Here is a 14115-nt window from a genome sequence, read left to right as displayed (position 1 = left end):
AATAATAACTAGATACCATTTATTCTCAATAATAGAGTAATATCACAGAAGTAGCAGAAGGAAATTATGGAGTTAAGAGACAGAACCAGATCTTAAGAATGATCATATCTTATTTTTATAAGATTTTTATAAGATTTACCCCCAAAAAATGGTAAACCTATTTAAAGTAGGCAACCATCATCATCTGATCAAGCAACCCATAACTGAAATGATTAGAAACAAAATACGTGAGTGAAAACTGAAGCACTAAATAAGAAAAGTGTGTCCTGCTAGTAACAAAACGCAGGTAATAACTAATGTGGTAAAAGAAAAAATTGCTATAAGAAATAGAATATTTTCTTCATCTGGTCTGCTTCTCTCAGTTAAAAGAATCAACTAAGAAAAAAAAGACAGAAAAACTCACTTTCCCAAACCAAATAACAAACCACCCACACACTTATCAATGATGTTGGACATCACCTTAAGAAACTTCAGACAGGTTACAACACAAAACTGAAACACCAGACCCTTGTCTTCCAAAATCAAAACTATCAATTTCATCACATCAGTCTGGTACATTGTTCCATAAACACCACCTTACTTCATGGTCACACCACTAAAGAGCTATAGAAAATGATCACATTAAATACATTACTCTTCCTATTCATAATGATATTTTCTGAAGGGATATTTGATACCAAATGCCAACCAAGTCTTTGAATTAGCAGATAAATTTCAAATTAAATTTAAACTATAATAAGTCTACAAAAATAATATACTCTCTATCAATAAATACTCTATCAAAATTCAGGAAATCTGATGATAAAAACACGGGGAAAAACTGATTTTTTTTTAAACTATCAGGCAAAAACAAACTAAAAAGATATAATCAAGAAAGAAAGGAAATAGGCAACTTCTTGTTGAGCATCTAAGCCCCACCTCTGAAAAAGAAGCTGTTTTTGAACAGCTAAAGAAAAATCTCAGGACATGGACTAGCTCATTTAATATACTCTCCTTCCTTATGTGAAAATGACATTGTTGACTAACCCTCAGTAAGAAATTTGCTTAGATTTAATTTGTTTTTCTAGTTCCAGTAACAAATTGAGTTATTCTAACACTGATATGATTTGCATCCCCACAGCTCAAAAACTATGTGGAAATACCTATGTGTATAGTATACTTGTCCCTCAGTTTCTCTTACTCTGCTAATTGTGCAGTCAAAGTGAGTTTTGCCCCTTTCTTTAATTTGCTCTCAAAAATCTTTTCAAAATGATGGTAAGTGCTATTCTTTTCTATTTCACTATAAAAATGGAATTTCTACTAATAAAAAAATAAAAGATACTGATATTTCTTCATTCAAAGAACATGATACTGGTGCCATCAGATTAATAATAAACATAATTTTAGCTTTTACTTGAACCCACTCTTATTTTTTTCTTATGCAATTTTATTGAGATATGGTCACAAACATAATCATCCAAAGTGTACAATCAGTAATTCACAGTATCATCCTATACTTGTGCATTCATTACCACAATAAATTTTTGAACATTTTCATTACTCCAAAAATAAAATATAAAAATAAAAAGAGCACCCAAAATATCCCATATCCCTTATCCCCCTCTATTATTTACTTATTTTTGTCCTTATTTTTTTACTCATCTGTCCATACACTGGATAAAGGGAGTGTCCACTACAGGGTTTTCACAATCACAATATCACACTGTACAGGCTATATAGTTATACAATCATCTTCAAGAATCAAAGCTGGGATGTAGCACAGGGAAATTTATTGCCCTAAATGTCTATATAAAAAAAGAAGAAAGAGCAAAAATCAAGGATTTAACTGTCTACTTGGAAGAACTAGAGAAAGAACAGCAAACTAACCCCAAAGCAAGCAAAAGGAAAGAAATAATGAAGATTAAAGCAGGAATAAATGAAATCGAGACCATGAAAACAATCAAGAAAATCAACAAAGCCAGAAGTTCATTCTATGAGAAAATCAATTAGATTGATGGACCCTTAGCGAGGTTGACAAAAAGAAGAGAGAGGCTGCAAATAAATAAAATCAGAAATGGAAGAGGAGACGTAATCACTGACCCCACAGAAATAAAGGAAGAGAGGTTACTATAACAACTTTATGCTAATAAACTCGACAACGTACATGAAATGGACAACCTCCTAGAAAGGCATGAACAACCAACACTGACTCGAGAGAACCAGATGACATCAACAAACCAATCACAAGAAAAGAAATTGAATCAGTCATTAAGAAGCTCCCCAAAAAGAAAAGCCCAAGACCAGATGGCTTCACATGTGAATTCTACCAAACATTCAAGAAAGAATTAGTATTAATCCTGCTCAAACACTTCAAAAAAATTGAAGAGGAGGGAAAGCTACCTAACTCATTCTATGAAGCCAACATCACCCTCATACCAAAGCCAGACAAAGATATTATGAAAAAAGAAAACTACACATCAATCTCTCTTATGAATATAGATGCAAAAATCCTCAACAAAATTATTACAAATCAAATACAGCAGCATATGAAAAGAATTATACACCATGACCAAGTAGGATTCATCCCAGCTATGCAAGGATGGTTCGACATAAGAAAATCAATTAATGTAATACCCTATAACAAATCAAAGCAGAAAAACCACATGATGATCTCGATTGATGCAGAAAAGGCATTTGACAAAATTCAAGTGTTTCCTGTTGAAAACACTTCAGAGGATAGGAATAGAGGGGAACTTCCTCAACATGATAAAGGGAATATATGAAAAACCCACAGCTAACATTATCCTCAATGGGGAAAAACTGAAAACATTTCCCCTAAGATCAGGAACAAGACAAGGATGTCCACTATCACCATTATTATTCAATACTGTGGAAGTTCTAGCCAGAACAATTAGACAAGAAATAGAAATACAAGGTAACAAAATTGGAAAGGAAGAAGTAAAACTCTCACTGGGCGCAGAGGATATGATACTATATGTTGAAAACCCCAAAAAATCCACAGTAAAACTACTAGAGCTCATAAATGAGTACAGTAAAGTGGCAGGTTACAAGATCAGCACTCAAAAATCTGTAGTGTTTCTATACACTAGTAATGAACAATCTGAGGGGGAATCATGAAAAAAACATTTACAATTGCAACCAAAAGAATAAAATATTTAGGAATAAATTTAACTAAAGAGACAAAAGATCTACACAGAGAAAACTGTAAGAAATTGTTAAAAGAAATCACAGAAGATGTAAATAAATGGAAGGGCATACATGTTCATGGATTGGAAGACTAAATATAGCTAAGATGTCAATTCTACCTAAACTGATTTACAGATTCAATGCAATACCAACTGAAATTCCAAAATCTTACTTTTCAGAAATAGAAAAACCAATAACCAAATTTATCTGGAAGGGCAGGGTGCCCCGAATAGCTAAAAGTATCCCGAGAGAGAAAAATGAAGTTGGAGGTCTCACGCTACCTGACTTTAAGGCGTATTATGAAGCTACAGTGGTCAAAACAGAATGTACTGGCATAAAGATAGATATACCAACCAATGGAACTGAATAGAATGTTCAGATATAGACCCTCTCATCTATGGACAATTGATCTTTGATAAGGCAGTCAAGCCAACTCCCCTGGTACAGAACAGTCTCTTCAATAGATGGTGCTTAGAGAACTGGGTATCCACAAGCAAAAGAATGAAAGAGGATCCATACATCACACCTTATACAAAAATAAACTCAAAATGGATCAAAGAACTAAACATTAGATCTAAGACCATGAAACTGTTAGAGGAAAATATCTTATAAATCTTATAACAGGAGGCGGTTTCCTAGACCTTACCCCCAAAGCACAAGCATTGAAGAAGGAAAGAAAGAAATAGGAACTCCTCAAAATTAAACACTTGTGCATCAAAGAACTTCTTCAAGAAAGTAAAAAGATAGCCTACACAACAGGAGACAATATTTGGAAACGATATATCTGATAAAGTTCTAGTATCCAGAATACATAAGGAGATTGTTCAATTCAACAACAAAAAGACAGACAACCCAATTACAAAATGGGCAAAAGACTTAAACAGACACTTCTCAGAAGAGGAAATACAAATGGCCAAAAGACAGATGAAAAGATGCTCAACTTCCCTAATAGGGAAATGCAAATCAAAACCACAATGAGATACCATCTCACACCCACCAGAATGGCCATTATCAATAAAAAACGACAAATGCTGGAGAGGATATGGAGAAAGAGGCACACTTACCCACTGTTGGGGGGAATGTCAAATGGTACAATCACCGTGGAAGGCAGTTTGGTGGTTCCTCAGGAAGCTAAGTATAGAATTGCCATATGACCCAGCAATACCATTGCTAGGTATCTACTCAGAGGACATGAGGGCAAAGACACAAATGGACATTTGTATACCAATGCTTATAGCAGCATTATTTACAATTGTCAAGAGATGGAAACAGCCTAAATGTCTAACAACAGATGAGTGGCTAAACAAGCTGTAGTATATACATCCAATGGAATATTATGCAGCTATAAGACAATAAAGTTATGAAGTATGTAACAACATGGATGGACCTTAAGGACATTATGCTGAGTGAGATTAGCCAGAAACAAAAGGACAAATACTGTATGGTCTCACTGATATGAACTAACGTGAATGAATAAACTTGGAGAATTTCAGTTAAGAACAGAGGTCATCAGGAGATAGAAATAGGGTAGACATTGGGTAGTTGGAACTGAAGGGATACAGACTGTGCAAGGGGACTGATTGTAAAAATTCAGAAGTGGACAGCACAATACTATCTAACAGTAATACAATAATGGCAGAACACTGACTGAAGCTGAATGTGAGAATGATGGAGAAGGAGGCCTGGGGACACAAATGAAATTAGAAGGAAAGATATACGATAAAGACTGAGATGGTATAATCCAGGAATGCCTAGAGTGTATAATGATAGTGACTAAATGTACAAATTTAAAAATGTTTTGCATGAGAAGAACAAAGGAATGTCAATAATGCAGGGTGTTGAAATTAGATGGCAACTAATGTTTTAAAACTTTAACTTCTGTGTGAGACTAAAGCAAAATATGTTTATTTGGTACAAAATTGACATTTTGACTAGTGCATTTCCTAATATAACTTATGTGGAAAGCTCAATTGAACACCATAAGTACATGAAACCTTGAGTAGGGCATGAGACTTTGTAGGTTTGTCCAGAGTGATGTCTCAATAAATCCCAAAAGGATTTGAACAGTGAATAAAAAAGTATTTGCAAAGTCCCATTGGGGAAATAGTGAGAAAGAGGGAAAATTCAATTTCCCCAAGTGGAGAATTCTTGATATTCTCACAAGCAGTGGGGACAACCAAAGCAATACGCTGAGCCCCCAATCTTGGGATTTGTTCATATGAAACGTATCCCCATAAAGGATAGGCTACGTCTACTTAAAATTAGGCCTAGAGTCACCCCCAAGAGAACCTTTTTTGTTTCTCAGATGTGGTCTCTCTCTCTCTCAGCCAACACGACAAGTAAACTCACTGCCCTCCCCCTCTCCCATGGAACTTGACTTCCAGGGGTGTGGATTTTTCTGGCAATGTGGGACAGAAATCCTAGTATGAGCTGGGAGTCAGCACCAAGGAATTGAGAAAACCTTCTCCACCAAAAGGGGAAAGAGAGAAATGAGACAAAATAAAGTGTCAATGGCTAAGAGATTCCAAACACAGTCGAGAGGTTATCCTGGAAGTTATTCTTACGCATTAAATAGATATCACCTTTTTAGTTAAGGTGTAAAAGAGAGGCTAGACGGGAACTGCCTGAAAACGTGGAGCTGTGTTCCAGTAACTATGTTTCTTAAAGATAATTGTATAATGATATAGCTTTTGCAATGTGACTGTGTGATTGTGAAAACCTTGTGTCTGATGCTTCTTTTGTCTGCCTTATGGACAGATGAGTAAAACATAGGGATTAGAAATGGGTGAATAGAAAGGGGTATGGTAGGTATGAATTAGAAATGGGTGAATTAGAAAGGGGTATGGTATGTATGAATTTTTTTCTGTTTTCTTTTTATTCCTTTTTCTGAATTGATGTGGATGTTCTAAGAAATGATCATGATGATGAATATTCAACTGTGATGAAAAATAAAGAAAGAAATAATCTAAGCTAATGGATTATAGTTCAACAGTTTCACACATTTCTTTCGAGCTATTCGAAAACATTAAAAACTAATAAAAGGATATCTATATAATGCATAAAAATAACCTCCAGAATGACCTCTCTCACTCTACTTGAAATCTCTCAGCCACTAGAACTTTGTTTCATTTCTCTTCCCCTCTTCATTCAAGAAGGCTTTCTCAATCCCATGATGCTGGGTTTAGGCTCATCCCCAAAAGTCATGTCCCACATTGCCAGGAAGATTTACACCCCTAGGAGTCACTTCCCATGTAGCAGGGAGGGCAGTGAGTTTATCTGTCAAGTTGGCTTAGAGCCACTCTTATTCTTAATAGCGTAACTATAAGATTAACTTTTCTCCTTATATGTAAGATCTTAGATCTACTAAATTCATGGTTACACTTAGAATCACTGACCTATTCTTGATTAAAATATTCCCACCTTTTTCTAATTTTTCTATGTTGCTTGTTTATTCCATTTTCCTTGTAATTTCTCATTGTGACAGGCATTAAGGGCTATAATAGTCCAGTGTGTATAATTTAGGATGAATTCCTTGTAGTGTTTAAATAAAATGATTTAAAATAGGATAGTATATACAATGTTCTGAGGGCTATAGAGATCAAATGCAAAGACCAAAATATTTGCCTTATAGTTTTCTTTTCTGATATTTTCCTCACGACCACTTTTAGCTCTACCTGAATTTAATCTAGTATAAAAGCCTAATGATAAGACAACCTCAAAAAACTGTTTGATAGTTTAAGTTTTGCTCTTATACCCATATAATCCCAAATACGTGACAAATACCCACCTGATTTTGTGTATGAATGTGAATTGCTTTTCTTCTTGTGGGGCATGAACATTTTCAATTTATCAAACCAAGCTGACTTGCAAATAAGTAATATAATTAGTCAGTCTCACCTTAAATGGGGCCCCATAGATGGACTCTCCACCAGTCCCTGTGCCAGTAGGATCTCCCCCTTGGACCACAAAGCCAGGTACAACTCTGTGAAAAATGGTGTTGTCATAATAAGCTGTAAAAAATTAGAAAGAATTTATCAACATCTAAGATTAAGTGTATCTACAGCTATCAGATTTAATAAAGTTAGAATTATGAGAATCTTATCTTCTTCCCTAATTAATTGATTAATTAATTATAGAAAATCTACCAAAACAATGTACATTTTTATAGAAACCACAGTTGTTATATTATTTTATTTTTAACGTTAGGAGACTGTAAACTCTGATTACAGTTTTAAAAATAAAAATAAGAAAATTTTGGTTTAGATCAGTGGTTCACAACAGGGGATTCTGCCCTCAGGAAACAGGTGGAAAAGTCTGCAAACATTTTTGGCTATTACAACCAGGAGGAGGCAGTACTACTGGCTTCTGATGGGTAGAGTGGGGCTACTACTAAACCTTCTACAACACACAGTACTGCGCCCACAACAAAAACTGCTCAGCCCAAAAGGTCAAGAGTGCTAAGATTAAGAAACGTTGGTCATGACAAATGCCTTATTTTCTACTTCTTCCTTTTCTTTCCATGGAAAAATAATTTCTTAATATGCAAAGAATATACAAACCCACTTTAGATCAAAATTATTTACTGATTATAGGTCTAGAACCATCAATGTAGTCCCCTCAAGAAACTTTCAATAAATAAAACAGAAAAATAATCAACCTAGTACATAATTTCACAATATACAATTTCACAATATAGACTTGAGTACAGTCAGACTCTCAGTTTGCTAAATGATAGAAGATGCTAAATATTTCTATTAATAAATAAAATATATCATTTAGAAGCCATAAATATAAAAGAGAGATCACATATGATCTCCTATAGTACTTACTATCTGGAAGCTAAAACCATCAAGGAGACTTCAAAGAGGAAAAAAAACGTTAACTTGAATATGGTCAAAGCATGGCATCTCAGTGTGGCAAGGTACGAGCAAAGAATTTGGTAATGATGGATTTAGGGTTGGTTTGCATCAGAGTTTATATTTCAAAGTAGCAACAGATGAAGTTGGTTAGTTGAGTGAAGTCCATTATTGAGTTTAGTCGTGATTCAACCACTTGCTGAGGACTGCAGAGCAGAAAGATGGAGGGTAGGTTCCTGGGAGTTCACCATTTTAAAGCTCTGGCTAATACCAGATTTATTCTCATACAAGATGATAAATTTCTTTACCATTTGACTTGAGTCTTCTATTACTAGCAAATGAAAATATCCTAACTCATTTAATTTCAAATATTTATCTAGTGCCTACAATGAGCTAGACATTGTACTGATGTAATTACATACATAATTCACAAAGTATTTATAGTAGCTTGCTAGCACCCTCATAATTGTTTATATTTTCAAGGTATAAGTAGATATAAAATCTATATTTTTAAAATGTGATGTGTAATATAACAATTATATCGAACACATAGAACATACTGGAAAAGGTGGGAAAAGAAGATCAGCTGTTTTTATCAGTCCCTTTTTCCAGTGAAGAGTTGCTGGGCTATATTCACTAGACCTCCCCAGTACAGACAAGTTCTCCCTGATTGACAAACACAAATTGTAAAAACCAAGCAGTCTAAAAGTATACAGCCTGTATCCCTATGTGGACATTTAGTCAGTTAGACCAACATTGTACATGGCAACCAGAAGTTCTGAGTCTGGCTTCTTACTAGCTGTGGCTACCTTAAACTCAATTTTCTCATCATTAAAAGGAAATAATATAATTTTACTCACAGGTTTCTGATGATTAAACTAGATGATTGAAAGTATCCTACGAATTATCAAGTTCTAAAAAAAATGTAAAGTCAACCTTTAATATTATTTGCTCAAATTCTATAAATCCCTATTCAAATTTTAAGAAAATACACTGCAGTACATATCATAAAATGAAAATATTCTTTTAGGGATGCAATATGCTGCATTCAAAATCCAGTCAATCAACCATATGACACAGCGATCCCAGTCCTAGGTACACACCCCAACAAAAGACTGACAGCTGGACTCAGACAGGTCCTTCTGCACCAGTGTTCACAGCATCATTATTCACGGTGGTCGAAAGGTGGAAACAATTCCATACACGAAGGAATGGGTAAATGAAATGTGGTACATACATACGATGGAATATTATTTGGTCGTAAAAAGGAATGAAGTTCTGATAAGGCTACAACATGGATGAATCTTGAAAACATACGCTAAGTGAAATAAGTCAGGCACAGAATGACAAATACTGTATGATTCCATTTATATGAAATATCTAGAACAGGCAAATACACAGACACAGAAAGCAGATTAGCGATTACCCTGGGGCTAGGAGAAAAGAAGAATGGAGCTACTGCTTAATGTGTACAGAGTTTCTGTTTGAGGTGATCAGGTTTGAAAGTAGAAAGTAGTGACTATTGTACAACCTTGTGAATGTAACCAATGCCAGTGAATTCTACACTTAGAAAATGGTTAAAATGGCAAATTTTGTTATTTTACCACAATAAAACTTTTTCCTAAATCCAGACAATCAACATTTTCTGAGCACATGATCAGATTTGCTTTTTCAAAACATCACTCAAATTCCAACATGGAGAATAGATTAAAAGAAGACAATACAGTTGAGAGAGCTACTATTATTCCAAAAATCAGGACAAAACATGACTATTACCTAACTTGAGATACAGGAAGCAGGATCTACAAGACTCACAGATTTATCAGATGTTGGGGGAGGGAGACATGAAAGAGTTCTTTATTACTAATGCTTTCAAATTTTAATATTATACCACACTGGCATAGTTCTTTTTCCTATTTTCTATTAAGTCCTTCAGTAATGTTGGCTGCTTTTTTTTAAGCTCTTCTTTTTTCTTTTCCTAATTATACTCTTGAGGGAGGAATGAAATTATTATAACACTATATATTTTAATGAGTAGGTATACTGGTTTGAATCCATAGTGTACCCCAGAAAAGCCAAGTGCTTTAATCTTCATTCAATATTGTTGAGTGGGAGCTTTTTGATTGTTTCCATGGAGATGTGACCTACCCAATTGTGGATGGTAACTTTTGATTAGATGGTTCCATGGAGATGTATCTTCACCCATTCAAGGGGTTGTTTACTGGAGCCCTTTAAGAGGGAGCCATTTTGGAAAAAGCTTTAGAGCCACAAGAGCTACCAGAACCAACAATGTCCATGCAACCAGAGACCTCTGGAGCTTCATGAAACAAGAAGCTGGAAGAGAAAGCCAGCAGATGTCACCATGTGCCCTCCCAGCTGAGAGAGAAAAACTGAACTTCACTGGCCTTTCTTGAGTGAAGGTAACCTCTTGTTGGTGCCTTAATTTGGACATTTTCAAGGCCTTAGAACTGTAAATTTGCAACTTAAATTCCCCTCTTTAAAAGCCATTCTCTTTCTGGTATATCCCATTCCGGCAGCTTTCAAACTATAACAGTAGGATTTTTATTTGTCTACACTACTTTTTTTTTTTTTTTTTTGCATGGGCAGGCACCAGAAATCAAACCCGGGTCTCTGGCAGAGCAGGCGAGAAGTCTGCCACCATGCCACCATCACCTGCTCTACACTACAATTTTGTATTCTATCATGGCTAGAATTTCAAATTTCCAGAAATTTTCCACATCCATTATTTCTACTTTCTTGCAATCTATTAATAATCACTGCTGAACTGCGCATTTATGATTATCTTTGTAGCTTGTTTACTATTGTTATCACAGATTTTGATACTTGCAACAATGCTCATGTTCTCTTAAATTTTTATGTATCCTTTTGATAAGTATTTAGAAAAAAAAAAGCTTTATTTCATTATGCATGTTCATAATATTCTCCTGATTTTCCCCACTATTGGAAAAAGAAATTTACATGTATGGCAGACACGAAACAGTTTCTATTCAATTGCTATGGTTCTGCTATTTGCCCCATTATAGTTTTTTACTTCTATCTATAGTATGTTATGATATATATTTGACTAATTGTTTCTATAGCCCACATACTTATAATTGCATTTTTAAATCATTTATATGTGTTTCTTCTTGTAGAGTCCTGTGTTTTGAGCTTAATTTTTTTATATAATGTCATTGATACTTTTTATCTAAAACTCCTTTGGTGATTAGCCTGTCCCTTTTAATTTATCCTCTCTGGTATATTTTTAAAATTAATTTTACTTTCGTAAAGCCTAAGAACTTCCTATTAACCTGTGCCATATTAATCTATATTTACATTGGTCACTTACAAAGAATTAGCTGACTATTATAATACTAGAAAAAGATAAATGTTTTAAAGGAAAGTGGAGGAAATAGAACACATTCATCAATACCGGTGGCAATAATGACAATGATTACAACAATAACAATGGTTGACATTTATTGCAGCCTTGCTGTATGCCAGATACTGGTCCAAGTGCCCAAGTGTCTAAGGCTTCTCAATCTCAATTTGCAGTGAATCACCTAGGGACCCTTTTTAAGATTGGTTCTGTGGGTCTTGGATGGGCCCAAGATTCTGCATTTCAAACCAGATGCTGCTGATGTTGCTGATCCAAAGACATATTCTAAGAAGCAAGGTAGAATAATATCATTTTGTGGAATAAAAGCATTTGGTATTTGACTATTTTGGGGAATAAGAGAGATAAGGAAGTAAGTAGAATTTTAAGCTTTTTACTGTGATGACCAGGGAATGGCGAAATCATTTTCTGAGATGGGGAATACAGAAGATGAAAAGGTTCTGGGCAGGGAAAAGAATGAGTTCAGTTTTGGACATGCTAACTTTGAGATACTCATGGGACATCCAGGTGGTGAGGTCCATTTGGCACTCAAGTAATTCAGTGTACAGGCTGGAAATTAGGAAACTATATGTCATATTTGAAGGTATGTGAGCATAATTTCTCAATGTTTTAAACTATGATCCCTTTGGATGAATAAAATCTCAACCCTGTCCCAGGAAGTCATGTCCCCAAGATCACTACTTTTATTTGCCCCTATTTAGAGGCAGTATAGCATAGCAATCAGTATAGCATAGACAGACTCAAGAACTAAATTGCTGACTTCAATTCCTCGTTCTATCATTAGCACTGTAGTCCTGGGACAAGTTAATTAACTTCTTTTAAATTTAAAAAATTTATTTTTTGCATGGGCAGGCACCGGGAAGCGAACCTGGGTCTCTGGCATGGCAGGCAGGAACTCTGCCTGCTGAACCACCGTGGCTCACCTTAATTAATCTTTTGAAGCCTCAATTTCCTCATGTGTATGTAGAACAGTACCTGCACAAAATACTCTATAAGTATTTGTTATAATATTTATCAAAGATTTGGTCAAGCTTATCCTCTCTATATGCTGAATTACAAAACATTGTCTCTTTAATTACTCATATATAAAATTGTAATATATATTAAGAGTTTTCCATGAAACTACCCTATTCTCACTACTGCGAAGATACTGACACCATACTTAATACCATAACAAAAGGACATGAACAATCATCACCAATGTTAAGATCACTGGTGGTCAAGAGAAGGAACTTTGGGAACTCCAAGCCTTAAGGAGTAAGCAGAGATGAAGAACCCACAAAGGAACAGGTTCTCATTTTGAAGGAACCCACAAAATAAAAAGGTAAAATTAAGAGGAAAATCAAAATGCAAAGAAGACAGCACTTGAGGACACAGGAGAGAAGGAAAGGGAATGTAAAGAGGAGGGCAGAGGAAATGGGAGGAAGGAAAAGAAGGGGGGAAAGTGAGGAGAGGTGTGAAGGGTGTAGGGGATAAAAAATAACTGATCAAGCATGGATCATGAAGAAACCACGATGAAGTAAAACACAAATGAAGAAATTATAATTCACATAAAGTATAAAATATTTTATCTTCTTATCTATTTTTCTTGTTGCTCCCCATTTTATTTCGCAAATCTAGAATTTTACGTCTTATATTTTTAGAGGAACTGATGAATTTATTAAAGTTAACAAGTTTCCCTTTCTTTCCTTTATATTGCTTTTAACCTAGTTTTCAGTTGTTAGTTTGCTTTTTTAAAATTTCTATTCATTTTAAATGTTCACCTAATAGTACTGCAAAGATCTGAAGTTCAAAATTAAGTCTGTGTAACCAAGTATCTTTTGGCTTCATAAAGACTATGAACCTTTTCTCAATTGTGAACACTATCTTAGATGAGAGATATACCTGAGACTGTGTTTCCATTTCCTCATGTTTTTAATTTATTTGCTTTATAATTCTGGAAACCATACCTTTTAAAAATAGTCATAAGAGTGTTACAAGATCTAGAAATATTACGATTTGTTTTCAATTAAATGGGGTTCTCCAAATCAATATTTGTAAAACCTCCCTTTAATCATTTAGAAATATCTTATTTTAAAGCAGTCTTTAGAGGCTTCCTGTTAGCATTTCCAACAATAATTCTCTCATTGTCCATTTGAGAGACTTGCTCTAGCTATTTTTCTTACCATTTTCTTATTTTTTAAATTTGTATTAGAGAAATTGGAGATTTACAGAAAAATCATGCATAAAATACAGGGTTCCCATATACAACCCTATTATTAACACCTTGAATTGGTGTGGCATATTTGTTAGAATTGGTGATAGCACACTTTTATAATTTCACTATTAATTATAGCCCATGGTTTACCTTAGTGTTCACTGTGCTATACCATCCAATGGTTTTTTTTTTAATTTTTGTTTTAGTAACTTACACAACCTAAAATTACAACTATATTCTAATATATTTAATTTAGTGCTATTAATTACTTTCACACTTTTGTGCTACCTATTTTTTCTTTCCCTTTGTACATTTATAAATAGTAGAATAATTCTTTGTTGTAATTAAATTTAATATCCTCTAACTTAAGAACCTCATGTCTTCTTATTGTCATACTGTAACCATACGTTTTCTGTTTCTTCCATTCACCTGGTCAGGGAATACAATTTACCATTCATTTTTTCTAATGTTTATGTACT

General features: G+C 34.5%; 1 protein-coding gene across 4 annotated transcripts in view; it reads right to left on the bottom strand.

The window, feature by feature from the left end:
- Positions 1–14115, bottom strand: part of CWC27 (CWC27 spliceosome associated cyclophilin) — a 328826-nt gene that overhangs the window by 303452 nt on the left and 11259 nt on the right. For all 4 annotated transcript variants that reach the window (XM_077117299.1, XM_077117298.1, XM_077117296.1 and 1 more), the window contains exon 3: positions 7084–7196. In XM_077117299.1, coding sequence (XP_076973414.1) covers positions 7084–7196 — 113 coding nt within the window. The remainder of the gene's footprint in view (positions 1–7083; positions 7197–14115) is intronic.

This window comes from Tamandua tetradactyla, chromosome 9, assembly GCF_023851605.1.
Source record: "Tamandua tetradactyla isolate mTamTet1 chromosome 9, mTamTet1.pri, whole genome shotgun sequence".
Taxonomy (NCBI): Eukaryota; Metazoa; Chordata; class Mammalia; order Pilosa; family Myrmecophagidae; genus Tamandua; species Tamandua tetradactyla.
Note: the sequence above shows the minus strand (reverse complement) of the source record. Positions and strands in the feature narration are given on the sequence as shown.